The sequence below is a fragment of the Erithacus rubecula genome (assembly GCF_903797595.1).
Source record: "Erithacus rubecula genome assembly, chromosome: 2".
NCBI classification, from domain to species: Eukaryota; Metazoa; Chordata; class Aves; order Passeriformes; family Muscicapidae; genus Erithacus; species Erithacus rubecula.
Window position 1 is genome coordinate 71,837,490 of NC_136685.1, and position 26,538 is coordinate 71,864,027.

At 40.5% G+C, this 26,538-nt stretch overlaps 1 protein-coding gene across 1 annotated transcript in view; it reads left to right on the plus strand.

The window, feature by feature from the left end:
* Positions 1 to 22,471, plus strand: part of LOC306798661 (ribosomal protein S6 kinase alpha-2) — a 150,402-nt gene extending 127,931 nt beyond the window's left edge. Inside the window, exons 15-21 of the mRNA XM_079298863.1 lie at positions 4,347 to 4,436; positions 5,905 to 6,063; positions 7,221 to 7,382; positions 11,281 to 11,357; positions 13,677 to 13,794; positions 14,735 to 14,872; positions 15,248 to 22,471. Coding sequence (XP_079154989.1) covers positions 4,347 to 4,436; positions 5,905 to 6,063; positions 7,221 to 7,382; positions 11,281 to 11,357; positions 13,677 to 13,794; positions 14,735 to 14,872; positions 15,248 to 15,373 — 870 coding nt within the window. The 3' untranslated portion in view covers positions 15,374 to 22,471. The remainder of the gene's footprint in view (positions 1 to 4,346; positions 4,437 to 5,904; positions 6,064 to 7,220; positions 7,383 to 11,280; positions 11,358 to 13,676; positions 13,795 to 14,734; positions 14,873 to 15,247) is intronic.
* Positions 22,472 to 26,538: the final 4,067 nt, after the last annotated feature.

Genomic DNA, 26,538 nt, shown 5'->3' on the forward strand with positions numbered 1-26,538 from the left:
GTCAGAGCCAAGCAAATGTTTTAATAGTCTTGTCTGGTCATTAAAGATGCACAAGGTCCTTTCTCCCCAGCACAGAAAGACCCAACAGAGCAGTTTCCTTGCTGCTAGCTCAAGCACAGCCTGGCCAGAGCCGCATCCTTTTTCCTCAGGCTCTTCCCATCAGTGCATCTCATGTTTCTTTTCTGTTCTTTTTCTCACTTTCTTGCTTCTCTCTCACCTTTTCTTTTAGGCTGTTCATTTTCCAGACAGCAAAGGCAGTTAAACTGTCCCTTCCCACCTCTTGCCTTTTTCCAATCTCGCAACTGTAGTGATGGAGAACTCCATGTGAGAAACACAGCCATTCTCCATTCTTCTTGTGCACAGTCATTCAGGTTAATTCCAGTGCTGGAAAAGGCAATTGGTATTAGCAGGGCTGGTTCACTGAAAGTGGATTAGGCAGTGCTCACACGTACTGTTTCTCTGGCAGGGCTGTAAAGGCTGTAAGTCCCAGCTGGTGGGTGGTATCAAACAGCTGAAGGCTCCAACATCTGCTAATGGCATAACTAGGTTCAGAAGAAGAGATTTATCTACACAGTTGGAAGCATGCAAATACCTTCAAAAAAAAGCAACAGCAAATATATATACTGTCTCTTTAGTTTCTGTGCCAATTTCAGCAAGGCTTTAGCCACACAGAATTTTACTTATAATCTCTTTTATACTCATCAGTCTGCTCTGGCAAGGCTAAATCCATTGAAAACCCATTAGTAAAGGACAATTGGATGATTTTTTCTATGCAGAGGACTTGTAAAGGACTTGTAAAAACTGGACAGATGCATTAATTGGGATTTTGAAAATATTCTGTCTTGTTCCTTTCTTCTTTAATAGAGAAAGTGTTCAGTATTGTCCTTTAAAGGAGCTTGAGTCATTTTAAAACATCATGAGGTTATTATCCTAAATCCCACTGAGGAAAGAAAATGCACCTTTTCCTTTCTCTTAGTCAGTCATAAAGGATGTGATAGTTAAAGGAAAAACAAATCCCCTATAAGAACAAAGGACACTATTGATCATGCTCAGTCCATTTTACTCTGAAATTCTTTCACACACGGACACAGATGAGTTTCTGAACAATCTCTGAGTGTCCAATGCACAGAAAAAAAGTCTGTTTGCTTTATGGTTCAGTTTCTTCCTCTTCTGAAGAGCAATGGATGACACTTGTGTGTCATGGCTCTTCTGGGCCAAGGCACAGTAGAGCTCGTGTTACATTTTCTGTTAAGTTACCTCTACATTATGGTGGCTTTTTGAGCTGGTCTTCTTCACCACACATCTAAAGAGAGAAATAGAAAAGTAGCATCATTATATATAACTAAAATTCTCAGGACTAGTGGCTGAGGTCTTCCCTTATTTCAGTAATTGAGGGTGTCTATATGTACATTTTGGTTGAATTACAATCAGAATGAGTGTCCTAAAAAAACCAGACATCATTGTTGCACAGGAAGAGCTGCAGGAGGTTAATGGGCTCTCCCAGAGAGGAACAGAGTCTGTACTCATGCAAAATACAGTGTCTCAGAGGAAACAGGGACCAGGGTGGCAAATGCTCTTTTTTACCACAGGAAATTCTGTGTGGATTTAACAACACAGCAAAAAACTCTCTGAAACTGTTGTTAATCACTGCACAGACTGCCCAGGGAAACGGTGAAGTCACCATCCCTGGAGGCATTTAAGAGACATGTAGACAAGGTACTTTGGTTTTGTGGCAATGCTGGGTTAGTTGTTGGACTTGATGATCTCAAGAGATCTTTTCCAACCTGAATGATTCTATGACCTTTTGAAAAGGAAGATGAGGAGAACTGAGTACTGCAGTGGAGCTATGGGGCATAATTAACAGACTGCTGTGGCTATTGCAACGTACAAATAACAAAACTGTGCATGCTGCAGACAGATTTCTGCTGAAGGTGTTGCTTTAGCAGCCATGGGCCAAGTGTAAGTCACAGGCAGACTGAAGAGAGGCACTGTCAGGGTGACAATCTCTTGCTGTGCAGGAGAAAAATAGTTCTGGGCTGCCCAATCAGACTGCCCAGGGACTGAGAGGAATTTGCAGGTCCCTTCACAGCTCTGACAGTGATTTGTGGTGCAGTTTGGGGCAGCTTGTCCATGTAATCAGAGTATCAGAGTCGTGCACACATGAAAACGAAAAGCATGCATATTTAGTGGGACTGCCTTGCAATCTGTATTTACATAGCATTTTGTGAATTAGAAGCATTAAATGTCATCTGCTGCTGTTACTACTACATCAGTAGCAAGATGCTTTGGGTCATGTTGGTTTTAGTTTTGTCAATAGCTGAGACTATTTTTGGTTTGGATTTTTTTAGGCCAGATATATATGCATTTATAGTCCTGCATTATTAATAGGCACTTAAAATTTTCCACAGCTCTGGATATTTCCTTTCACAGGGAAGTGCAACAGAAAAGGGATCTGCAATATAGTGTGTAGCTTGCTACAGCAGCATAATGACAGTGGTACTTCACACTGGTGGCAATACCTGCCACAGTAGGTTCTGATGGTTTGTACAAGGCAGGCAGATGGTAACAGGGGCACATGTGAGTTACTTCAGTAACTTAACAAGAGGTTCATCAGTGTAGCCAAGGAAGTGGCTCTGAGGACATTTTGAATATTAGGCTTACTGCTTGAGTGGGACACATTCAGTCACTGTGGTTTTACTCACATGGAGTCAGTTGATTGGGGATTCATTGGCTTCTTGAGAATGTCTCAACTAAACTGGGGGAACAATAGCAGAAATATTTATTTCATTCACCTGTTCTTGAGGTCTTCCTTTATTTATTCAAATGTGCACAGCAACCCTTTACCTGCATCAGCTGCCTGTTGCACTTTCATTTGTCACACTTCTCTCAATTCAGAATCAAGTCACTGATATGGTTTCAGAGGCACACCTGAGCCATGAACAACTACTGACCATCAGTATCACTGCACATATGTGCCTGTCATAATGACTATGAAACTCTGATTCATATCCAGTTATGCATTATTATGGCTAATGCATAAGATTCTACTCATTTACTTGAATTTGTATCGCCATATTTAAACTGTGAAAAATGCATGCATTTTATAAAAAAGCAGGCAGGCATTTATCCTCATTAGCAAAAGGTTTTTAAAAACTATTTTTCCCCTGCTTATGCCAATGTTTAAAATCTGTGCTCTGTGCCTAGTTCTTGGAGAAACTAACCACATTTAAGTTTGGAAGCCTTGAAATCCAAGGCAATAATGGAAGTGATTTTCTGAAAATGTCATCTATTCCAATTTGGTAAACCTGTTTTTCAAAAATACTGCTGTTGTTTACTAGCAATAAGACATAGAGCTGAAATAGTGTATTCCTAATGAGTTTCTTGTAGAATGAGTCTTTCACTATTTCCTGTGCAGTTACTTTTGAGATTCCAAAGTGCAGAGATTTCCCTTAAGATAATTTTTTGTTCCATATTTATCATTTAAATCTGCAAAGTGAGAATCATTAATCAGTGCTCTCAGCTGGACAAATGACTAAGGCTCTTTGCCTGACATGCCAAATATAGGTACCAGAATCACCAAGGAGAAGTCAGTGCTTTTCTGATAGCTGGCTTTTCATGCAGTGATGCTCTCAAAGCAGCAGGTGCTACGTTTTTCTAAGACCTGCTGCTACAAAACTAAAAAGTTTGCATGTCTTACTATATTTTCTAATAAGGCAAAAGATGCTGACCACATAAAAGGGATCTATGAAGCAGATTTATTTCCAGATTAGCAATGGGTAGAGAGTTTGGTTACATGGCCAAATACAATGTCTGGTCACTCTGTTGTTCACTACAACAGCTTGGCCCAAAGAGCCAAGTGATTACCAATAGTTTCAGTTCAAATCTCCCCTGACAGTAAATGTCCATGCATTTTCATTTCTGACAAATACATATGAGAATTAATTTCTGTTAATTCATCAACATATATACAAGCATATGCAAGTATTATGATTCTATCAATTTTTATGACAAAGAGGTCATTTTAAAACTATGATTATTTTAAAACTCTCAATGTTATTAGATTTCTAAATGACACTTCTTGTAAATGCCATTATTTATGGGTAAACAGAACTGTAGGCATCAAAAAGAGGGCCTACGCCTTCAGAATGTAAACTGATTATTGCTCCATCTGGCTTTGGCAGACAGTCAGCATGGCTCTCATTGCACATGGTTTGAGCTGTCCTCTCCTAGAATCATGATTAATAGAAGAATTTTGAATAGTAATTTGTTTAAACTGTAGGAATTTGTTGGTTTGTTCTTAGTGCTGCTGACTGGTATTTGACTACACTGTCCTGAATTTATTCCAGATAATTGATAAGAGCAAGAGAGACCCCTCTGAAGAAATTGAGATACTCTTGCGATATGGACAGCATCCAAACATCATTACTCTTAAAGATGTGAGTAGTCTTTGAGCACTTCAGCATTAAATGATTTTCACTTTACAGTCAGGCTTGCTTATTAGTCCATATCTGGAAAATTCTTCAGTTGAAAGTCTGAGCTAAAGCCAGACCCATTTTCCCATTTTCAATAAGAAAATGATGACTTAACAAATTACTAGATAGTATTTGGAAAGACTGGTCAGGTCATGCATTCTCCAGTTGCTATTTAACAAACTAAATAAAACTAAAGGGGCACAGTGCTGGAGAATGAAAAAATGGAATTGGGTTTGCAGGACTATTTAAAAGCAGATCTCCCTAGCTGGGTGTTTTGGGGCACTGATGAACACACAGTGGTGCTGCTGGACAGGGGGATGATCCTTATTGAGCAGCAGCCATTCCTGTCAGCCTGTGGTATCTGCTTTGCTGGGAAGAAAGCTCACAGACTCTCCAGGATTTCCCCTGATACTGTTTTAATGCCAGGGACTATTTGCCTTCTACTCCAGCAGCCTGAGAAATCATTAAGATATTTTTCTCCAGCATTTCATATGAAAAATAATCCTTCACTATGCTTAAATGAGGTAATGGCCTTTAGTCAGAGGTGTTTTCCTTTAGCTGCCTGATGTCTTACCTAAGATTGTCCACACCATGTCAGATTCAGAGTTTAACAGAACAAAATCCTGCTTGTGTCAGTGGCCAGTATATTATGGTTTAGACCCTAGAGAAGTATACAAGAATCTCCTAATGACATACCCTCAGGAACATCTCACCTAATTCCTGTGTTAAAGAGTAGCACAAAATCTGTTTCTCAAAAAACAAGTTTTTATATTCCTTTCCAAAAACATAACATTGATGACTATAACACTGCCTAACACTGCCTATTATTGCAGTCCAGATAAAGGATGATGACGTGAAAATGGTTGTCCTCCAATTTAAATGATAAAATGCTTTTTACCAACTGCCATTGACATTGAATGTAAATATGTCTTTCAGCTGATATCAACAATATATTCACCAGAATTGCAAATGTAAGCTATGAAATATCATTAGATGCAAGTGTTGGCCAACAGCTCTTTAGCTGATCATGAGTCAAAGGGAAATATTGATATTTGAAATGGCAAATGTTGCCCTGTGGAAGTGGAAAGAGAGAACACTACTGAGAAGAATGCTTGGGTGAGAGCCAGCAGACATTTGAAGCTGTGTGGAGTGGTGCTGTTTTTAACAGCTGAGCCTGCTCTGTTGGCATGATAGAAAACCAGGAAAGCTACATTTCTCTGTGGACAAATCAGCAAGCTGCTACAGACACCAGTAAAAAGTGAAGATTTAAGTCATTTTATAAAGTTTTCTTTTTAGTTGTTGAGCAAAAACCAAACATTTCCCACACATTTGCTGACATTTTCTTCTTGCAACTTCACACACAGGCAAGCCAGCACTGTGATTAAAGGGCCAACCTTTGCCAAGACACGTGTTCATTGTGCTGCTGTTGCAGGTCTATGATGATGGGAAATTCGTGTACCTGGTGATGGAGCTGATGCGGGGAGGCGAGCTGCTGGACCGCATCCTTCGCCAGAAGTGTTTCTCGGAGCGGGAGGCCAGCGCTGTGCTGTGCACCATCACCAGGACTGTGGACTACCTGCACTCTCAGGGAGTAAGCACTGCTCTTTTGGCTTGGCTGCATCAAAAAATTCCACTGCTTGAAATAGCAAATAGTTGTGATTTTGCTTCTTTGAAATGTAAATATGTTTCTCCCCTCCCCGCCCCCCCCCAAAAGAACAACCTACCTCCATATTTATAATTACATTTGGTTTGTGAAATAGGGACATTGACTTTTTATCCATTTTCCACTGAACTGAAGCATGTCAAACTAGTGTTTTCTTTCTCACACTAAAGTGATTTTCAAATTAATGTACCTTCTTGAGATATTAGTTGTTTACTTTTTATCACAATCCTTATCGCAGGACCTCAAGTTTTAGCAAAGCTGGTAGGGTAGCTGAGTCAGCCAAGAGATAGAAAATCAAAAGCTCAGCTCTCCAAATGAAGTGGCAGTTTGAGCAGCTGATGGGAAAGACTTCTGACATGCTGTTAAAATCTGACTTTTAAAGTCTAAGCTCTTTATATGCAACAGTATGAAAATCTCTCCTTTTCTCCATTTCAGGGACAAGCAATTTTAATAGCTAGTCAAATATTTACTGCTTTTCCTGCTTCATGGTTAAAACAAAGCGCATTTTGTGCTTTGACTTCTATGCTTTTATGGTAATTTTTCAGTCTTGCTATAACAAATAAGGGCTGTTTTCCTGCCACTGAAACTCAGCATGTCTGATAAAACACATAGTCACATGAAATTGTGTGAATACATTTTGAAATAAAAAAATTAATCCTTCCTTTCAGGTGTAAGCCACTCAGATGGACAGTCACAAGAAGACCCTTACACACTTTCCTCCCATGATGTGATTTATTCTTTCAGCTGAGTATTCAGGGCCATCAAGCTCCAGGAGACTGTACCACCAAGGTGTTTATACAGCAGCCCACTTGGACCACCCTCAGGAAGTTGTCTCCTCTCAAAGCAGCAGCTTCCATCTTAATACACCCACAGAGGCTGTCAAACATTTTGTTTCTTATTTTAACAGACTTCAAGGTTTTTTCCCTTTCATTTGTCCAAGGCTTTTAGGTAACTTTTTTTCCAAAACTTAAATATTTTCGGCATGAGCTCTTGACCAACCTCAACCAGCAGACCAGAAAAGGCAGCCAAGCCCAAGTGCTCCCTGACCTCCTCTTCTCACTTGTTTCTCACTGTTCTTTCCTAAGGTGGTGCACCGAGATCTCAAGCCAAGTAACATCCTCTACATGGATGAGTCAGGAAACCCAGACTCTATCAGGATCTGTGACTTTGGGTTTGCCAAGCAGCTCAGAGCAGAGAACGGGCTGCTCATGACTCCCTGCTACACAGCCAACTTTGTCGCTCCCGAGGTAGGATCATATTTCAAAGCCTGCAGTAGTAAGTGTGTCCTAGGAAGCAGACCTTCCTCCCTTGCTGCCTTTGCAAGAGGAGCAAGGCAGAAACCAGGCTACTGGCACTTGCACAGCCTCTATTACCACAACTTTCCTATTCCTGGTCCTGTCACGGCAGCTGCTTTTCTCCTGACAGAAGCTAGTGTCTGTCTTGGACAGGGGCACATAATGTTTTGGCTCATTACGGGGATAAGTGTCTTTTTTTTTTTTTTTTTTTTTTTTTCTCTAGCTACTTCTGATCAGAGTAGCACGCTCATCAGAACAGGATTAAGACTTAAGAGGGAAATATTGATGTCAGATTGCTCAGAGACGTTGAGGAATCTCCTTTTCTGGAGATATCCAAAGTCCATCTGGACACAACCCTGAGTGTTCTAGGGGACCCTGCTTGAGCAGGGAGGTTGAACCACATTACCCTTCCACCCTTAACCATTCCATGATTCTAGGATAAAACTGAAAAGAAAAATCCTTGCATGAAATCCTTACTGTGCTGAAATCAGTGAGAGCTTTATTATTGACTTCACTGTGCTAAAGAAACATCTCTCCTCTTGGGCTCTCCTAGTACCAATCCCTCATATTATGGGGGAAGTAGGAAATGTTTTCTCCCTTTTACAGGCAGGAAAGTGGGGGAAGACCAAACAGCTTATCCCAAGCACAGGGAGAGGTGGCTCTGCACCACTGGCAGGTGCTGCTCCTTTCATGCAGCCCTGGGGCTGTTTCATAGCTCATGTTTCATGGCTCTTTGCTGTATTTGACCCATGAGATGTTCGTATTTCCTTCCTCACAATGGAGGAGCAAGAAGTTAATTTCTTGGCTAATTACTAATTACTTGGAGTGATGAAAATCAAAAACTTTAGTACTTGCAATACACTGCTTCCAATGTGTGTCTTCCTTTGCTTGTTTTGGTCCTTATAAGAAAAACAAAAAAACCCTGTGTTTCAATACTTCATCTGTTCTCTGCTATCAAATACCAGTGTCTCTCTGTTGTTATCATCTAGCAACCTTTCTCTTTCTCCTATGCAATGTTCATCTGTGCCTGGGAAGAGAAAAACAGGATGATCTTTCTTTACGAGATCCTTGCATGACACCAAAAAATTAGAGGAGTCACAACCTTCCAGCATCAGAAGGAGAATTTGTTATATAGAGACCATTGCTGGGGCAGTATAAATTCAAAACAGATTTTTCTTCAGCAAAAAAGCCCTTCCATTGCCAAGATAGATTGTTTTGGGGTTGTTATTGTGGTTTGGTTACGCTTCCATTTTAGAAATGGGAACGAGTGTTTAAAATTTATCAAGGTAGATTGAAAAAGTTGTGTGGCACCACAGCCATTCAATTTCTAAACCACAAAAACAATCATGTTTGCAAGATTTGAAGCACCCAGATTTCCTCCAATGTACAAGATGGTTAAAATAGGTGTAGCTATTTTTCACGATGGGCTAATTTATATAGCATCTATAATCACAAACATTTCAGCCAGTTTCAGTTCAGGCTCTTCTGATTTGAACTGAAAGCAGAAATCACACTACCAGACATTTGTGATGAGTAAGACAGGTCCTGCTAATGCAGCAGACATTGGAGATTAATTGAAACATTACCAGAACTGGCAGAGAGTTTGCATAAAGCCTTAAGTGCTTTTATGTTTTACCTGTGATATAATGCTGCCCCCCAGCCTAGATTCGACTTTCACATTCCCTGAGTCCGACTGCAACATCTTCCACATGCTCATAAAACTAATTAAGAAGGCAGAAAGTCAGCTGAGCTGGTGACAAAGAGGGTGGTGACTAAAGAGGGAGGACATGTTTGCCCACTTGGATCTCCCTCTATTTTGGAAACAGTTAATTTGGGGTTTAGGAGATTGCAAGAGCAAAGATGAAGGCTATCTGAAAGAGGCACGCTGCCACCTAGTGCTCCATGCCAGGAGGAGAGCCAGGCTCTTGTACTACTGATGCTGTAGGGTGTTTCTGGATAAAGTAAAAATATTTTATTCTGCAGTTTTCCTATAGAATTTGTGAAGGATTACTGCTTTGTGATTTGAAATTATGAGGTTTTTTATTTGCTGTTGTACCTATTCACATCCCTGCTTATTATAACTGAGAAAAACCTCTATTTGTAACACTGTTAACTCAATAAGTCAAAGCCTTCAGAAATAAAAGTGGGTTGGACAAATATCTAAACATTCTCAGAATTGGATGAACCCAAGGTATCATTATCTCCAGGACATCCATTATCCCCACAATGTCCTGCTACGATGTGGCACTAAGAATTTCTGCCTCTATTTCAGATCCCACTAAGTTCTGGAAGTGACTAATCATTTTAAGGTTGTGTAACCACTTGCTTATTAACCCACTCCACTGTCATCACTGCCCCATTTTTCTGTCACTCACCTTGGACTTGATTGTCCTTGGTTATTGGAGGAAAAGTGAGGAGTGAAACTGTAATTGTTCAAAACATGAGAACAGCCACAAGAAAAGATAAATGCTGGATATAGTCCCACAGGTGAAGCAAGAAGTATCTGAGTTTGTCGAATAGAAAATAAGTTTTTCTCATAAAAAACTAACATTAATAGAGGGGAAATGAATGCAGGAACTAAAGAAATAGAAAGAAATAAATCAGCCAGAAAGCCTAGATCTTATGTACAGATTTTACCAGGTTTGTCAACAGAAGGAACTGCAGCTTTTTCTCTGTTTTTGTTGCTGTGGGAGCTTTTTTGGCATGTTGTTGTTTTGTTTTTTTTTTCCAGGTAGCAAATGTTTGCTCAGCTGCATACCTGACAGATGGTTACTTTGCTACTCATCATTTATAAAATCTGTTGAGGCAACATTTTCTCAAACTTTTTTTTCTTAGCAGAATTTGGTCCTTTCTGTGATAGATATCAGGTACTTAAATCACTCCTGGGTAATAAGGCTGCAGGTCAGAGAAAGACTTGCTGAATTTGTACATTCCTTTTTCATGTGCTTTGCAAAAAGATCTATCTAAAGAGGAAAAAAGTCCCTGTGTGTCAGAATTGAATAAACAGAGGGTAGTTTGGTTTTATGGGAAAATAGGGAGGTGGTCCCTGAGTTTAGTTGGTGGCTTCAATTTCACTTGGACCTGCAGTGACTCAATAGGCATTTCTTTCAGTGTGCACTAGCACAAATAAAATCTGGACTTTATCCTTACTGCTACACCTTACCATCCTGTACCAGTATTGACCCTACTGGTCAGATCTCTGCTGACTACCATGGGTCTTGTTTGCCCATGGGAAAAGGGGGTCAACTTCTAGCCTGCTGTTGACTCCAGTCTAAATGTGCCCACTTTTCTTTATGTAGAAGCAAGAGAAGCCTTTTAGTTTTCTTTGCAGTTGTCATGCATCTTCATTATTCTGACATTACATATTCTTCAGAGTGCATCCTTTTGCTGTATCAAATCCAAACCAATCTCAGTTGGAATACTTACCACTGTCATTTAGCCCTATGAGGCATCCACAGTATTCTTGGTAACTTTTATGTTAGGAGAATATGTTTCAAAATATTAATGAGCTTTTTTTTATTGAACAGTTAAAACCAATGAAATATTGTTCTGCTTTGCTGCATGTTGGATGGTCAGAGGAGTTCCCAGACTTCCCAGCTCCAACAAACTGCACTTGTCTCTGTCACTGTGAAGGGAAAAGGTGTGCTGAGTTTAACCAGGTCATTTCAGCTTGGGCTTTGCCATAGCACTACTGGGCATTTTGATCCCAAGGCAGCCACCTGTTCAAGTCAGATATGCAGCTAAGCCCTGGGAATGTCAGCAGACACAATCACTAATTAGTGCTTTTCAAATATTGGAAGCTAAAAATTCAGGAATGCAGATTAACAATTTTCATCTCTCCTTCCCACAGGTCCTCAAACGCCAAGGTTATGATGCAGCCTGTGACATTTGGAGCTTGGGGATCCTGCTGTACACCATGCTGGCAGGGTGAGTGATGAGGTTCTCCAAGAATCAGTCTCCAGTACTGCAGCACTGACTAAGCCTGAAAGGAGTCACAGATAGAGATTATGGCCTCCTTGAGAAGTGTGTTCAGTTGTATAAAGCAAGAAAATAGATGTTAAGACTTAGAATTAGAGTAAGTGTTTTCTAGAATGCATAAATAACTTTGACACTTGACAAACTGTTTAGGTTTTTAACAGAAAGTGCCTGTATGCACTGAGATCTAGACTCCTAAAATGTTCACTCACCACTCAAGAAGTGGGAAAGCTTTCCATTAGGAGAGATGCATTAGAGTATAAAGAGCCTCATCATGTTCACCTTATCTGTGAAAGAATATTAATTCATTGTACTGATACATGTATTCTCTTCACCTTCATTATTCTTAATTTGTTACTATTGTTGAAGTGTCTGAGCACCTCTAAAAGCTAAAAAAAAAAAAAAAAAACCCACCCAGGCATAGTTTTCAGATCCTATTTGAAAAATATGATTCAGAAAGTAAACTAGGAGATCAACAAGAATAGCAACAAGCAGCAGAAAATTTTCCTACCAGCGTAGGCTAAAGTGAAATATTAAAACAAGAAACCTAGGGAAAGACACAGATTGAAACAAGCAGTGAAGGATAGGAATAAGATGTGCTGGGATGATTGGGAAACAAATCTAGATTGTGCAAACCCAATCTAGAGTTATCAGGCCCTGAATTTCATTTCTCAGACTATGGAATGTGCACATTTGTCACACCTAAGCATAGCTTGCAGCTTTTTAGTGATCTCTCTAAACTGTATAAGCTGATCATTCAGCCCTGACAAGAAGCCTGGATTTATTCCTATATTTTATACAGAAAACAAAGAGTTGGACTCTGACTTTATGTTATTTGTATCTCTTGCCTTGTGGATTATAGAAAAGGTGCCAAGGGTCTCTATCTCATCTATTTTATTCTTGACCACAGATGTGTTCAAGGTCAGCTGAAATATATCAAAAGTTTCTGGGGAAGTTTCCCAGTCTGCTGGATCTCCAGGAGCCTGTTTATATTTGGCTGATGCCCTAGACTGCTACACAGCTGGAATCAGTAAAATAAAATTAACACATTACCCACAGTTACATTTGTTCAGCTTATTACATTCAGAATGCTTCTTTATTGAATATGAAAAAAAAAATCCAAATATAATTGAATCAGAAATACAAATATCACAACTTAGTGGATATTCAATTTACTGTTACTGGCAGGTGCCAGTAACTTTTGTCACTTTTTCTGCACTTACCAGAGAAATAATAGTAACAATAGAGCACAGGCCAGGGATCATGTTAATGGAGCAAGTGATAGACCTCAGAGGTTTTGCCAGTCCTTAACTCTTACTGCATCCCTCCTGATAGCTGTAGATTGGAATAAATCACTTATCTCTTTGGGCTGAACTGCTATGAAGTCTGAAATGTTTTTGAAAATGAGAAAATACAGCACGAGGAATTGAATTTGCTATGGGAAACCAGCTGGGATAGGAAGCTGTGGCCAAACCAACTGTTCAACAATCTAAAAACCACCCTGGCAAGTTTGAAGAGAAGACAGATTGAAGAAAAAATATTAAAGGCAAAAATACTTGCTTCTAAACCTACACAGCTGTTCAAGATTGTATAGTAAAAACAGGCCTGGTAGATGGTATTGAGCTGCAAAAAACTTGACTATCTCTTGTCACTTTCTGAAGACAAAAAGTGTACCCTCTGCATGTGACACTGGTTTTGTCACAAGCTGGGTGCATGTTAAAAGTCATTTCTGACTGGCTGGACAAGGAAGTAACTTATTGCAGGTAATTTTCATTGCCCAATTGATTGGCACATCATGATTAACAAAGCATTGTAAAATAGATTACAAAAGGTTCTTTTTCCTTTTCCTTTTTTTTTTTTCTGTTTCAGATTGTATTTCTTCTCATTTATAATTTTTGTCCTTTCTTGCCATTACCAAGGTACTGGTATTGGCAATAACACAGAGTTGAAACAAGAGGTAAAAACCTGACTATTTTCACAAAGAATATTTCATTCCTAAAAATTAAAAGAGAATAAAAATTTTAAAATTTTAAAAGCAATTAAGGAATCTGTCTTTTCCTCTTCAGATCAATATAAGGAACCACTAGCCTGTATAGTTTGAGTGAAAATGAAGTAGCAGTATCAGTGGTACATTCTGCACCTAAATTCCTGTTGTAATCAATGGCACAGTTAATACTAGAACCTAGAAATCATATACTTGCAAATGACATTGTTTTCTCTCTTTTTTCTTTTTCTTTTTTTTTTTTTTTTTTTTTTTTTTTTTTTTAATAGATTCACTCCTTTTGCAAATGGACCAGATGACACCCCAGAGGAGATTCTGGCCAGGATTGGCAGTGGCAAATATGCTCTTACAGGAGGAAACTGGGATTCAGTATCTGATACTGCAAAGGTCAGTGAACCCTTTCTCAGATTCTCTCTCAAGATTTAAATCTGACAGAACTCTGTTTGGTGCAACTGCACTTCTAAAAGAAGTGTAGGTTTGTTAATGCCACAGATGTATAGTCTATGCATGAATTACCTTTTTGCTTCTCAGTTAAGCAGGAGCAGGCAGTTTTAATTACTGTACAGTTCACAGTTTAGGCTTCCCATCTATCAGAAAGCAAGGAAAACCCTGGGAGAAGAAAATCATCTGGTGCTGAGATCTTTAGGCATGAAGCTGTGCACTAGTCTGTGAGACAAGTAAATGAGCAGGAAAGTTGCAAGCTTCCAGTTGTGCCGCATTAATCAGAAGATTTTGTCAGGCTTTAAAGATTCTTGCAAGAGATTTCCATTTTGGCAACTGTTAGTATGCAGTGGAAGAACATTGATACTTTCCACCACAAAACTGCAAGCAATCTAGTAACATATTAGTCTTGCTACCAGCACCTATGAGCCTCACAGTGGATTTTTTTTATCAGCTGTCCAGGTTTGAAATTAAAATGTTTAGATATTGTACAACTAATCTAACAGAACTTTAGTTTCCTGAGTGATGAGTTTCAAAGTTTCTCTTGTAAGCATGCCTTGAGGTCAGTGAGGAGATGCCTCCAGATGGCATCCTCTCCCCTTGTGTTTATCACTCCTACAAGGCTGCCAGTAATTAACAGTCATTCAATAAGATGAATACCCTCCACATTATGTTTTTACTGGATTATTAGCTGAGAGTTGAACATTACACTTGAAAATTGTGAAGATAAGACCTGGTACTTAAAGAATATAAATCCTGTCTAAAATGTATCACTCTCTCTGTTGGACATACTAATGATGACACTGCCAACAGGAAGATATTAGTAAAACCTGCACTGTTATTAATTACTTTCTGCCTTGTACTGTTTTCTTCCTTTTCAACCCAGGACATTGTGTCTAAGATGCTTCATGTAGACCCTCATCAGCGCCTCACAGCAGTCCAGGTCCTGAGACATCCATGGATAGTGAACAGGGAGTACCTGTCTCAGAACCAACTCAGCAGACAGGATGTTCACCTGGTTAAGGTACCTCCTACACCCTTCCCTCATCCTTGCTTGCAGAATGAGCTGTCATTGGTGTAAATAGTCTGAAAAGTGATAGAGGAGTTGGGAAGATTATTTGTCACAGACGCTAAATTTCATATGGCACTGCATTAACTGTATTTTTGACTGTCACCTGCTCAGTATTTTTAACTTTAGGCTTCATTGTAATAACCTGATGGCACATACTGCTCTTCACCATTTTGAATCTGAGACACTATAGCTGTCTGCAAGCCTAAATGGTATCATTTCATGGAAATTGTGCATGTGCAACAGTTTTTTGGGATACTGAATAGGGGAAGGGAAAAGCATCAAAGGACTGAATTTCAGCTCAAAGTTTTCTCTTTCTCTGTTTTACAGGGTGCAATGGCAGCCACTTATTTTGCTTTAAACCGTGCACCTCAGGCACCAAGGCTGGAGCCTGTATTGTCCTCCAATCTGGCTCAGCGGCGAGGCATGAAAAGACTTACCTCCACCAGATTGTAGCAGGGCCCCCAAAAGGCCTCCTTGAAAACCCACAGTTTATTATTTGAGAAATTCATCTTTACTTGGCTAGCTGAACTTTTTTGGACAACCTGCACACAAAATTGCCAGAACTAGCAGAAGCCCACATAAGGCAAAGTTCTCATTTGCTACATCTTTTCTTTTACATTCCAGCCAGGGTCCTTGAGTTAAACAACTTCACAAAGATGTGCCAGTTTTGCCAGTAGCTTTCTTTACTGAGATAAAGCCAAATGAAATGGGCGAGCTCCATCCTTTCCACCCTAGGAAAGCTATTTTTGAGTCCATAAGATGTTCCATGGGAACAGATTTCATTTTGTTTCTCAAGAAAAGCACTTTTTGCTATGAAGAACGAGTCGGGTTAGAATGCTGCTCCAGCATGTGTCACAATGAAGTGACTGGGCTGGTTGCCACTAGACATCTACTGATCTCCACTCACCCCAGGAAGAGTGAAGGCTGCAGAGACACATGAGTAACACCTTTTTCAGAACAAGTGCTATACAACATGAGGTACAGAGAGGTGGTGGTGGAAATACCTTCTGTTTTTGAGGAATCTTTTGCACTTTGCCCCTGCCTTCTCTGGAATGAAGCTAGCACCTCTCAAGGAGAGTGTGCCACCAGTTCTGACTTGCTCAAAAGTCTCAGAGAGCAAAAAACCTCTGAGAAACTCCATCTTCTGAGGAAAAGAATGGGTCTTGTGAGACTGTGAGAAGGCATTCATGTAAAGCAGTGTGAGTAGGAGCCTGTGGATCAGGCAAGATAAAGGTCTGGTCTTGGCCAGCAAGCAGGTCTGGGAGGATGAGGTAAGGGGGCTGGGGTAAAGAACAAAAGCAGGGAGGGTGCGAGTGGCTTTGAGGACAGTAGGCAAAATAACCTAAGGCAGCTAGAGTACAAGTGGCTGGGGCAGACTGTGGCTCCCTCTCAAAGCAGGGACAGTCCCCCTGCAGAGGCTGGTGCAGAAGACAGAGGGTGGCTGGGCTGCCCAGGGGCCAGGTGGGTGGGTGCAGCTGTCCTCCCACACATCACCCAGCCCGCTCACCAAGAGCCCTTCTGGCAGCCAGGAGAGCCACGCTGGAGCAAGAGAGGCCATTCCCAGCCATCACTCCCTGGCTGTCCACCCAAACCTGCCTCCATCACCCAACCTTCCATGTCCCTGCCTGGGTGTTCTGCTCTAGCAGAGCTAAACCCCCCACGCCACGTGTGTGCAGAGAGTACCCACTTCTGAAGAGTTCAGCCAACTCTGTTACAAGCTTTAATAATAATAAATTATGAGGAGAAATGGGAGGATGCTCTGCTTTTATATTTATATGAATATGTACATGTGTATTTATATACATATAAAACAAAAATTCTGTGCCCTAACACCTGGATTTTCCAGGTCCAGGGAAAGAAAACTTTTGTTGAAATGGTCTCTGCAAAATGGACTTTTTTTTCTCATTCCCTGGTTTCATAGAAAGCAAGCAAGGTTTGTGGTGCCAGATGTGAACTATTTTTTTATTATTTTTCTTACCCATCTTGGCTTATTGGTGGTCACAAGCTGACCGAGATTCTTCTTTGTACTGCTTTTGTTAATTTTTATTTTCTGAGTGAATTTTGTCACCTCAGATGCTTTGTGGGAAAAGCTACTGTGGTATGTTAGTTTTTTGCTGTTGTGACAGGGGAGAAAAAAAAAAAAAAAGAAAAATGTGAACATGGAGCTTTATATGCTAGACATGGTAATTTTTGCTTGCTGGGTAGTTTGTGCATCTCGGTGCTGAACTGGAATTACCAGATCACTGCCTCAGAGTGTCCAAGGGGGTTCGTTTGCTATAGTAATATTCTTCCTAAAACTCTCTCTCCTTCAATGTTCAATGAAGTTTGTTTGCCTTAGTCTATTTTTAAATTTAAATTTATTCTTAATAATTTAAACTGATATTTAACGTTCAAGTTTATGTGCTGTGCACAGAGGATCACTGCAAAGCAGCTCTCCTTGAAGCCCTTCTCTTTTCTAAAATAAACAATGCTGTGAAAATTCACACAGAGGCTGAACTGGCTGGGACTGATGAGTGCAAATGCAAAGGTGGGTGTCTGTGCTTGTGCACAGCAGCCCACATTCTCTCCTCTGGATAAGCTGTGCTCAGTGTCAGCTTTTTGCTGCCTTTAGAATTTTCTACTTGTTAGAAGTCTCACATTTCTGCTAACAGCACACTGTGAGGATTCCACTGGCAGGAATATCCTGGCTGGTGCAGAACAGCTCTGGCCAGGTCTTGTTTCCCTTGAAATTACTTCTGTCCTGGAAGAAGGCAAAGTGGGCATAAGGGTGCAAAGGGCAACCTGGAGGGAGGACTGGATTTTCTGGGGTCCCAGCTGGTATGTGCTGTTTTAACAAAATGTATTTTTAATGGTCAGAGGCATAGCATTGTATTGTATATGGGCAGAAAAACTATTGAAAATACTATGTATAGTTTTTGTCTCCCTCTGAGATTTCCTGCTCATCTTGCATTGCTTTAGTTTGCTTTCTCTCACAACCATTGGAAAAATATACTCCATCTTAATTCTTGGAGCATTTTTTTCAACTGAATATTATTGTAGGCCAAGCTTACAGGATGTTGCTCTTCCCAAAGTTTAAGGGTTTTAATCTTTTCCTTACTTACCTCTTTCTAACCCACCAACTATTAACATAGAGACACATACAGACTCATACATCTTAATTCTCACTAATTGCTTTATAAGCCTAATAATAACTATAAGCTCATACATATAGTGGGCTTTGTTTATTGAGGTTTTGTTGCCATTGTATCCAGATATGTGGACATATGTGTCTGTGTGTAAACACATGCTTAAAAAGTTGCTGTCCCAGCTTGTCCAAATAAGGGTAGAGGTGTAGTCAGAGGTTGAGGTGATGATACTCAAGAGTTTTGTTTGCAGTGTTCTTTGAAATCTCTCACTGATAATGGTAATGATTATTCTGGGTGTAGAAAGAAAGGCTGTGCCCAGCCATGGAAGAAACTGCTCCATCCAGCCTTCTCTCTGTCCCAGATATGCATCCTCAATGCACTTCCAAGGGAGATCAGTCTCTACTCTGTAGTCCTGCCATGGGAGGGGCTCTTCTGAGGGTTTTCTGTCCTGTTCCAGTCAGGTGAACCCAGTTAGACTATTTCCACTGTCAGTCTTGCTGATCTAGCTGGCTTGGACTGAAATACGAGAGTCTCCATCAGCAAATCCAAGGGAGGCAGCAAGGGAGGAGTATGCCCTGGCAGTCATTATTTCAGACTGATAGCACCCACTGCTTCTCCTGGCCCAGTTGGATCCAGGAGAGGCTCCTAGGTTGTGGCTTAAATGCTGCAATGACTGCTTTTGTACCAGCATCTCCTTTCTAGACCCCTGGCCATGGTATAGCTCAGCAATAAGCTTTTTTTTTTTTTTTTTCTAGGAGAAAACTGAAAAAGGCTTAGCCTCTCTTTTTCTTTCTCTCTTTATATAACCTTAAGAGACTTTTACTAAATGTTATGTTTAACTCCTGAAAGTCTAAAAATGTCTTTGAATTGCAACATACCATCTTGCAAGTTTTTATTCCATAAAGTGACCTAGTGCCTTAGGCCATTACAAATATTGGAGTCACATTTTTAACCATCAAGCTGCACAATGCAATGACTGTCCAAGGCATACCACAGTGTACCTATCACATAGTCAGCACATCTGGAGGCCCACTTCAAAATCAGTCACAGAATGGTTAGAGTTGGAAGGGACCTCTGGAGCACTACTAAAGAAGGTTCACTTAGAGCAGGTTGTCCAGGACCATATCCATGCAGGTTTTGTTGTTGAGTCCAGGAGAGAAGTGTCTGCCCAGCAAAGAGAAGGCATATCTCCATTTTGCAGAGCTGTACCTCACCTCTGCAGCTCCAGGGTTCTGAAGAAGCCAAATGGCCCTGATGAAGAATATCATGGGAAGCATTATCCCTGTTTCTACACAGCACCACAGCTTGTCTATACAGCAGAGGTGTGGGAGATACTGCTCAAAGGGAGAGCTGACCCCTGCCCCAGCCCCTCATGAATTTTCACTTATTTAAAATCTGTCTAACTTTTTCTAAGCAAGTTTCAACAGCAGATAGCATTTATAAAGCCTGTTTCAGCAAATGACAAGTGACCTTCACAGACATGTTGTTATAAATCCCTACATTTGAGAAAGAATTCTACCTGAGAATAGATTCTGGTTTGTTTCCTCAGAAAAAAAAAAAAAAAAAAAAAATCTTATTTAGCTCTCTGAGAGCACAGGGTGCTGGGAATAGCCCAAGGACAGAGAGCTGAGTGAAGCACGTCTTGTGTGACATGATGTCATCACACGTCACACTCTTACTAGATGTGTGTCCCTGTACTTCATCTAACCATGGATGTCTTTTTCTGGCTCTCTTTTCAGCCAGACCCTTTCAGCTCTCTCCAACAACTTGTACCCAGCTCTGTTATCTCTGAATACATTCAAACCTCAGTCAAGTATGCAATTGCTGTGTGTCTGTGATATGAATTATTACATGACCTGGCTCATCCCCTAAGCCATGGATGGCACAAAGGTTTCTTATGCTGCTGGTCTACTGAATATATGCCAGGATATCCAAGTGCTGACACTAAAAATGGCAGGCAGTCACTTTCTCTTCAGCTGCTCATCTGTCCTTTCACATGTCCCTTAGTCAGGTCACCATGGGGCAAAGCAAATGTTTGTGCATCAGAACAAATGGCAGGAGACAGCAGGAAGGCAATAGAATCAGTTTAGCCAACAGTGCTGTCAACATTGGAGTGGCTACAAGTTCAGTGTCATATCTGTCCCTCTGTTATGCTGAGCAGAGCCCAGGTGTGGCTCAGAGTCAGGGCTATAAATGATGTTTGTACAGCAGCAGATTCCCAGTGCCAAGCCCTGTGCACAGAGAGAGAGGACAAGTCCAGGCTTCTGAAAATTGGCTGCAAGTTCACATAAACTCCCTGTAACCAGAAGGTGTAGGGCCACAGATGGCATGTCATGGGGAAATAATGCTGACTGTATGTATTTTTGCCACCATTACCTTAATAAAAGTGATAGAAAACCCCCAGGGTTTTGTTTTGAAATCATCCATTTTTGCAGAGGAAATTCTTTATTTTGGGGCATGCTACAACTGTCTCAATCCTTAGGAGTAAGGCTGTCAAACACAGAAGATAGAGCAGATTACTATAGCAGAAAATATATTGTAGTTTTCACTGGAAATTATTTTCAGGCAGGTGTTTTGAAGCCCTCTCTTAGGATGTGTGTATCAGAAATGCCAAAGCAAATATTTAGAAGAAAGATTCCCTTTGTTGAATATCCAGAGGTGACACCTTTAAGCAAGAGCCACGTGAGCTCCACATTCACATATCTGAATTCTAAAAGGCAGACAAACATCACAGCCTTTCAGATATTCCTTACATTAAAATACAAAAGTTGAAAATTATGCTAATAAGATGCTTTAGTACAATATATTTAAAAAAGGAAAAAAAAGTAAAATATGTGAGCCCATTTTCCCCCTCTTTTGAAGTATATATAATTTTCCTTTAGAAGTGTATATTCTTACCTCCTAACTGACCCTGATCTTGTGTTGCCTGAGAATACTGCAGTTAAGATGCTTCTGGTACCTGAGGTCCAGAACTGTGAACACAGTCCCACACACTTCTCTCCTTGTCTGTCCACAGTGGACACACACAATTGCACACCCTCTCCTTTTCTGAAAATCAGCAAAAACATGATAATTTAAACTCAGAAGATAAAATGAAGTTAAAAGTAAGGTTTTCAGTGTGTAGAGGACTAAAACTCTTAGTATTCAGGTGAAGGATGGATTGAAGCCTGTGCAGAACAAAAATGTTACAGAGTAAATCAAGTTACAGTAATTCTTAGAACCAAATTTTATCTAAACTCTTTTCATAGATTTTTGTGAACCTTGACCTTGCATTTCCAGGTGCAACTAGGTGACAACACATGTATGTCAGCCAGCATCTCATCATGCATGTCATCACAAGGCTTGCACATGACAATACTTTGCACCCCAAAGTTTAGAATCTAAAAGTAAGATTTTGGCCCTTTCTGTCATCCCATATTGTATAAACCATGATATTCAGTGTTGAACTACTTCTTGCTTTGGTATACATAGTTCCAGAGTCAACCTGTGCTCCATTATGTCTCCTAAATTGATGTTATGGACATACTGTTTAGCCTGGAAGAAAAATAAGAAAAATGCATGCCTTCTTTGATGAAGGCAAATTTTGAAAGGAGAAGCTGGAAAATATGCATTTGAAGTGCAGAAAATGAAAATCAGTTGCTAAAAGATTGTTTCTGATTTGCTACTGAGAGCCAAATCATGCTGCCTTCACTCCTGTGTTAATTCCTTAATCCATAAGCACCTCCAGTGACTAGTGGGAGAGCTCAGTCAAGTCCTTTTTACTGTTGCAGTAGTGGAGTCTGGCCATTAGGTGATGATGTGTGCAAGGGATTTACTTGGATAGTATTAAATTGACAAAACATGAACCATGATCTAGCACTTTGTTTACAGGCTCCATATTCATGTTTACAAAATGATGATTTCTGAGGTTCATGCTTTTTATGTTTTCTGTATGAAAAGGGCAGCCAGTGTACAGATATTTGTTATGTTTACCAGCGTTTCTGAATAGATTTTTTTTATAGTACATGGTTTTATGAAGTGTAATATTTTTATAGCAGAATGATGATCTTTGGACTTTCTATATTGTTACCTACAATTGTTTGCAAACAAGCTCCTTGCTCCCTTTTTTCTGTGCACTGTATCCCATGTTGCTGCTGCTAATGTTGCTGGCCTCAGCTGCTGCTGCCCCACCATGATGTGGGCTGATGGTATTGTGAAACTGTGCAAACTAACTTCAAAGAGCTGTGATTGTGCTGAAGGGCTGGCTGCATGCTGGGTTCCTCCTGGCAGGAGGGATGGGGAGCTGTACCCTACCAAGGCAAGGGTTTACTGTGGATGGCCCCCAAGGAGAAGCCTCAGTGCTCACCTTTGTCTGTTTTCTGCCATTTTGGTTTGGCATGCCCATTCTTTCCTTTCTTTATAAAGAAATAAAAAGAAAATAAATTTAAAAAAAAGATCTTGTTTGTTTTTACATAATTCCTTTCCAGTCCCCAAGCACTGGCCAGGTTTGAATGCCATGTGTTGGTCACAGTAAAAGCACACAGTTATCTGTTCAAATTATACCTGGAACTGTTATCTTTGTGCAGCCTGAAAACTCAAACCTCTGTTTGGGGAAGCAACAAGTAACCCTTTAATGCCCATCATTCACACAGTTCACCCACTAGACAAATTTAGGATTTCAGTGCCAGACAAATGAGTGTTTTCACACAACCTGCCTCAGCATGAATTTCTCTTGCCCCCTTGAGATCTTCCAAGGTGCCATTCCTCTGGAAACTGCTGGTCTCTGGCAAGCAGCCTGCACAGTCTTTTCTGTTTGCTGGACTTAGCAGTGACCACAAATGCAAAATCAACCCCTCCTACTTTGAGGGATTGGTTCTGCTTCCCTGGCATTACATCTGAGCCTGCACACAGTTACACTGGCATTCACATCTGGATTGTCATCAGATCTGGCAGCATCACAAAGGTGGTGAGTCTGGCTCAGGTTCCTTGCAGGAACAGCATGTGGTACCAGAGATGGAGAAACAGCATGTGATTTACGACCAAGCAAGCATAACCGAGCAAACTTGGACTTCAAGAATGTTGTTCATAGGATTTCTGCTCTACCCTAGGCAGTCTCATGCCTCTTTTCTCCTGCCAGCTGCTCCTGTCCCATTCCCACTTCTGTCCTTCCTTTATTTGCTCTGTTCATAAAAGAAACTTCCTTCTCCTTTAGTCCTTATTGTCCTTCATCAGTGAGACATGCATGTCCCTCCCCATCCTCTTCCTCTGCACCTTGGCATCTACCATGAGCTATTCCACCTTTCTCTTACCATGTTTCTGCCCCACAGGTCCATCTTGTGAGTTTATAGCCCCTTCTAGTAGGAAGGCAAAAAGCTCCAGTACACCTGTCTGTATAGGCCCAGCAGTTAAAAAAGGAGGTGTCTCTGGAGAACCACAATCATATACAAGAACATCCAAATAGGAAAACTGAAGAGAAAACAAAACAAAACAAAAAAACTATCCAGGCTTTCTCTTCCATTCCCACTTCTAATTCCTCTTGACCAGGAATGAGCCAAGTCCATGCATTTTTGGACACACATTAACTTTTCAGAGGATCTGGTTAGGAAGCCATGGGTCATGCCAGGCCTTTGGCAGGCAGATTAGTCTTTCACTCCAATGCTAGAAAATGAATAAATAAGATATCTGAGAGAAAGGCTTTCCAGAATATACTCAAGAGCTAATCAAGACACAGCCCTTTTACTTAAACCTCTGCATTTAATAAGAAAGTAACCATGCTTTTTTCCTCCTGAAGTTCACATTGTTTAAAATTTTTAAGAAAACCTAAACAGTAGCCAACAACTCCCCTCCCACTTGTAATTTTGTTCTTTATTCAACATTGATTTCCTTCTGTTATTTTTCTCCTTCTTTATCCCGGGTTCACTTCATCCCCTTTTTATGTCCCACAACAATGTACCATGGGAATTGTCCTGAGGCTCAGAAAATCCTGCAATATGCCTGAATAGCACAGTCTTCAAGGGCAGCACAACTGCTGGCTGAGCACCTCAGGCAATACAGCAGGGCAAACAAGAGGCAGTAACAATAACAACTAGTGTCTGCAGATCACAAGAAGCAAAGATTTTGCATTAAAGGCTGTGAAGAAGAGCTGAAGACAAGGATTTTAGGCTATGTCCAGCTTTTCAAGTCACTCATAGATAACTTCAGTGCATTATCTGTTAAAGTTGCCATACTCCAGCTGTCTGGAGACAAGATGGAAAAAAAAAAAAATTATCTGTCCATTCATCTAGATGGACAGGAGCTTTTTTTTTTTTTCTACACAACCTAAGTTGGCCTGAGATCAACTCTCTTTTTTGTGGAGGAAATTAGTTTATTAAGAGGCTGGTGATTCACCATTTTGGTAAGCCTGTGCATTGTTTTGGCTTGGCACACTCCTGCCTAATTGATTCTTCCTGTCCTTCAGGGTCTGTGGTCACTGGCAAGAGCAGCTGCAGCTGTAAAACCTAACTCTTTCCCTACTGTAGAATTTTGCAGCTTCACTTTTAAGCACAGTTTCCTTGCTAAGGCATGCAAAGGAAGAATAGTGATTTCCAGTGCATTTATCCAAACTTTCTAATTGTCACATTGTTGTCTGGGCTCTTGTCTCTGTTGTGAATTCTATTATAATCAGTTATTTGCTTTACTTATCCATTGACTTATTTCACCTGTTAGTATTACAACAATTTACCCTTTAGGAACATCAGCTGTTACAATGGAGACTTAAACACAGAGAACAGAAACAACCTGCCTTTCACTTTAGAGAAGTGACAAGGGTGACCCATCAGCTTTAAGAAACTCTTGGCAGTGCTGATCTTTTGCTATATGGACTCACTTCAGTCTGCTGCCATCAGAAGAGATTCAGAAGGATATGTTAAAGGTAAGAAAATGTCATCTAAACCCAGAATTCGGGCCTCAAGTGACATTTTAAAAATGACACCAACTAATATAAGTTTAATATATTTAAAGTCCAGAGTTCAGATGCAGGGAAAAAACCCCACCAAAATGCCCGTCGTGGAGATCATTAAAGACCCTGATCTTAAAACATAAAAGGAGAATAAGAGTTTGTCATTCCTTTGTATTACTTTTATTAGTGTCCCTTAGCAGAGAGAAGGTTAGTGCAGAAGCAAGTGGATGACTTCAACAGCCTGCAGTAATCTGGAAATCAATTTCAAATGCTTGTGATGGTCTCTTTGGGCCTCAAATATGACATGAATTCATATCACCCTACCACAAGCAGTTGGCACTGAACAAGCAGATCGAGGTTGATGGATGAACTCCACAGATTAATTCAAAGATTTTTAATAACTGGATTAACTTTCCCTGTTAAAATCTGTATCTTTACTGTGGTACACGTGGAATATATTTGCTGTCTTTTGACAATATAGAATATCACTCTGAAATGTTGTGGTGTTTATGTCTACCTACAGTGTTAATTTAGGACAACCTGTTCCCTGTTTATGGTTAAAACCTGTAGCAAGACCAGGCAAATGGTGTTCCCTAAACATAGCAAAAACTCAAAGCCTTAAAATCCAAATAAATTATAACAGTATTAATAGTGCACTGATCCTAAGAACAACAGGAGTGCCTTAGAGAAATAGATGTCAAACACAAGTGAAACCTTTGAGAAAAAGACAGATAAATAAGATTTTAATTTCAAATGAGATCTCCAGTTAGAATTAAACTTTTAAAAGAGAGTGAAAATTAGACCACAAAATCTTGAATTTTTACATAACCAAAAACTGAAGCTGAGTGAACTGACTGGCTTTATACAGCTTCTGAATATCCGTGAGATGCACATTGAGAGAGAGATAGAGGGTGCAAAACTCTAATCACATGAAGGAAGGATTATCAAATAATAAGTATAAATCCTATTTCTAATAATTCATAGTGACTGTTAAAGAAGGCGCTTGTCCAGGAAAAACACTATCCCACTCATCTCCTCAGCTTCAAGATGGTGAATATTAGCAATTCCCAGAAGAACTATTTTTGGTAAACCTAAACACTAAGGATTACATCTAGTGAGCCTTTTTCCAGCTCTGTGACAAACGCTGCTGTAGCAGCCTCTTTGAGGAACGATGTGGCAGAAATGTGTGCGGAGCAGCCACTCAGTATGGAAGTGCTGCACAGCAACTCCCATCAGGGCACCCTCCTGCAAAGTGGCAGTCCCTCTTGGAGTCCAAAGAGCATTAAATAAGCCTGCACTGCTGGGAGTTTGCATCACGCTCCCAGGAGGTTGTGCACCACGCTCCCAGCAGCAGCCTAAGGAATGAGCAGACAGGGTTCCCTGTCCTGATCTGCAGCACCCTTAGCAAGTACTGGGATCACAAGGTTTCCATGTGATGCAGAGATGATGCTCCCACTGCCTCCTCCTGAGCTTTCAGAGAAAAGAAGGAACTGCTTTCAGCAAGTTATAAAAATGTACTTCTGCACAGCCTTAGAGAGGGACAATCTGAGCAAGAAAGCAGCACCAAAGTCACAGAG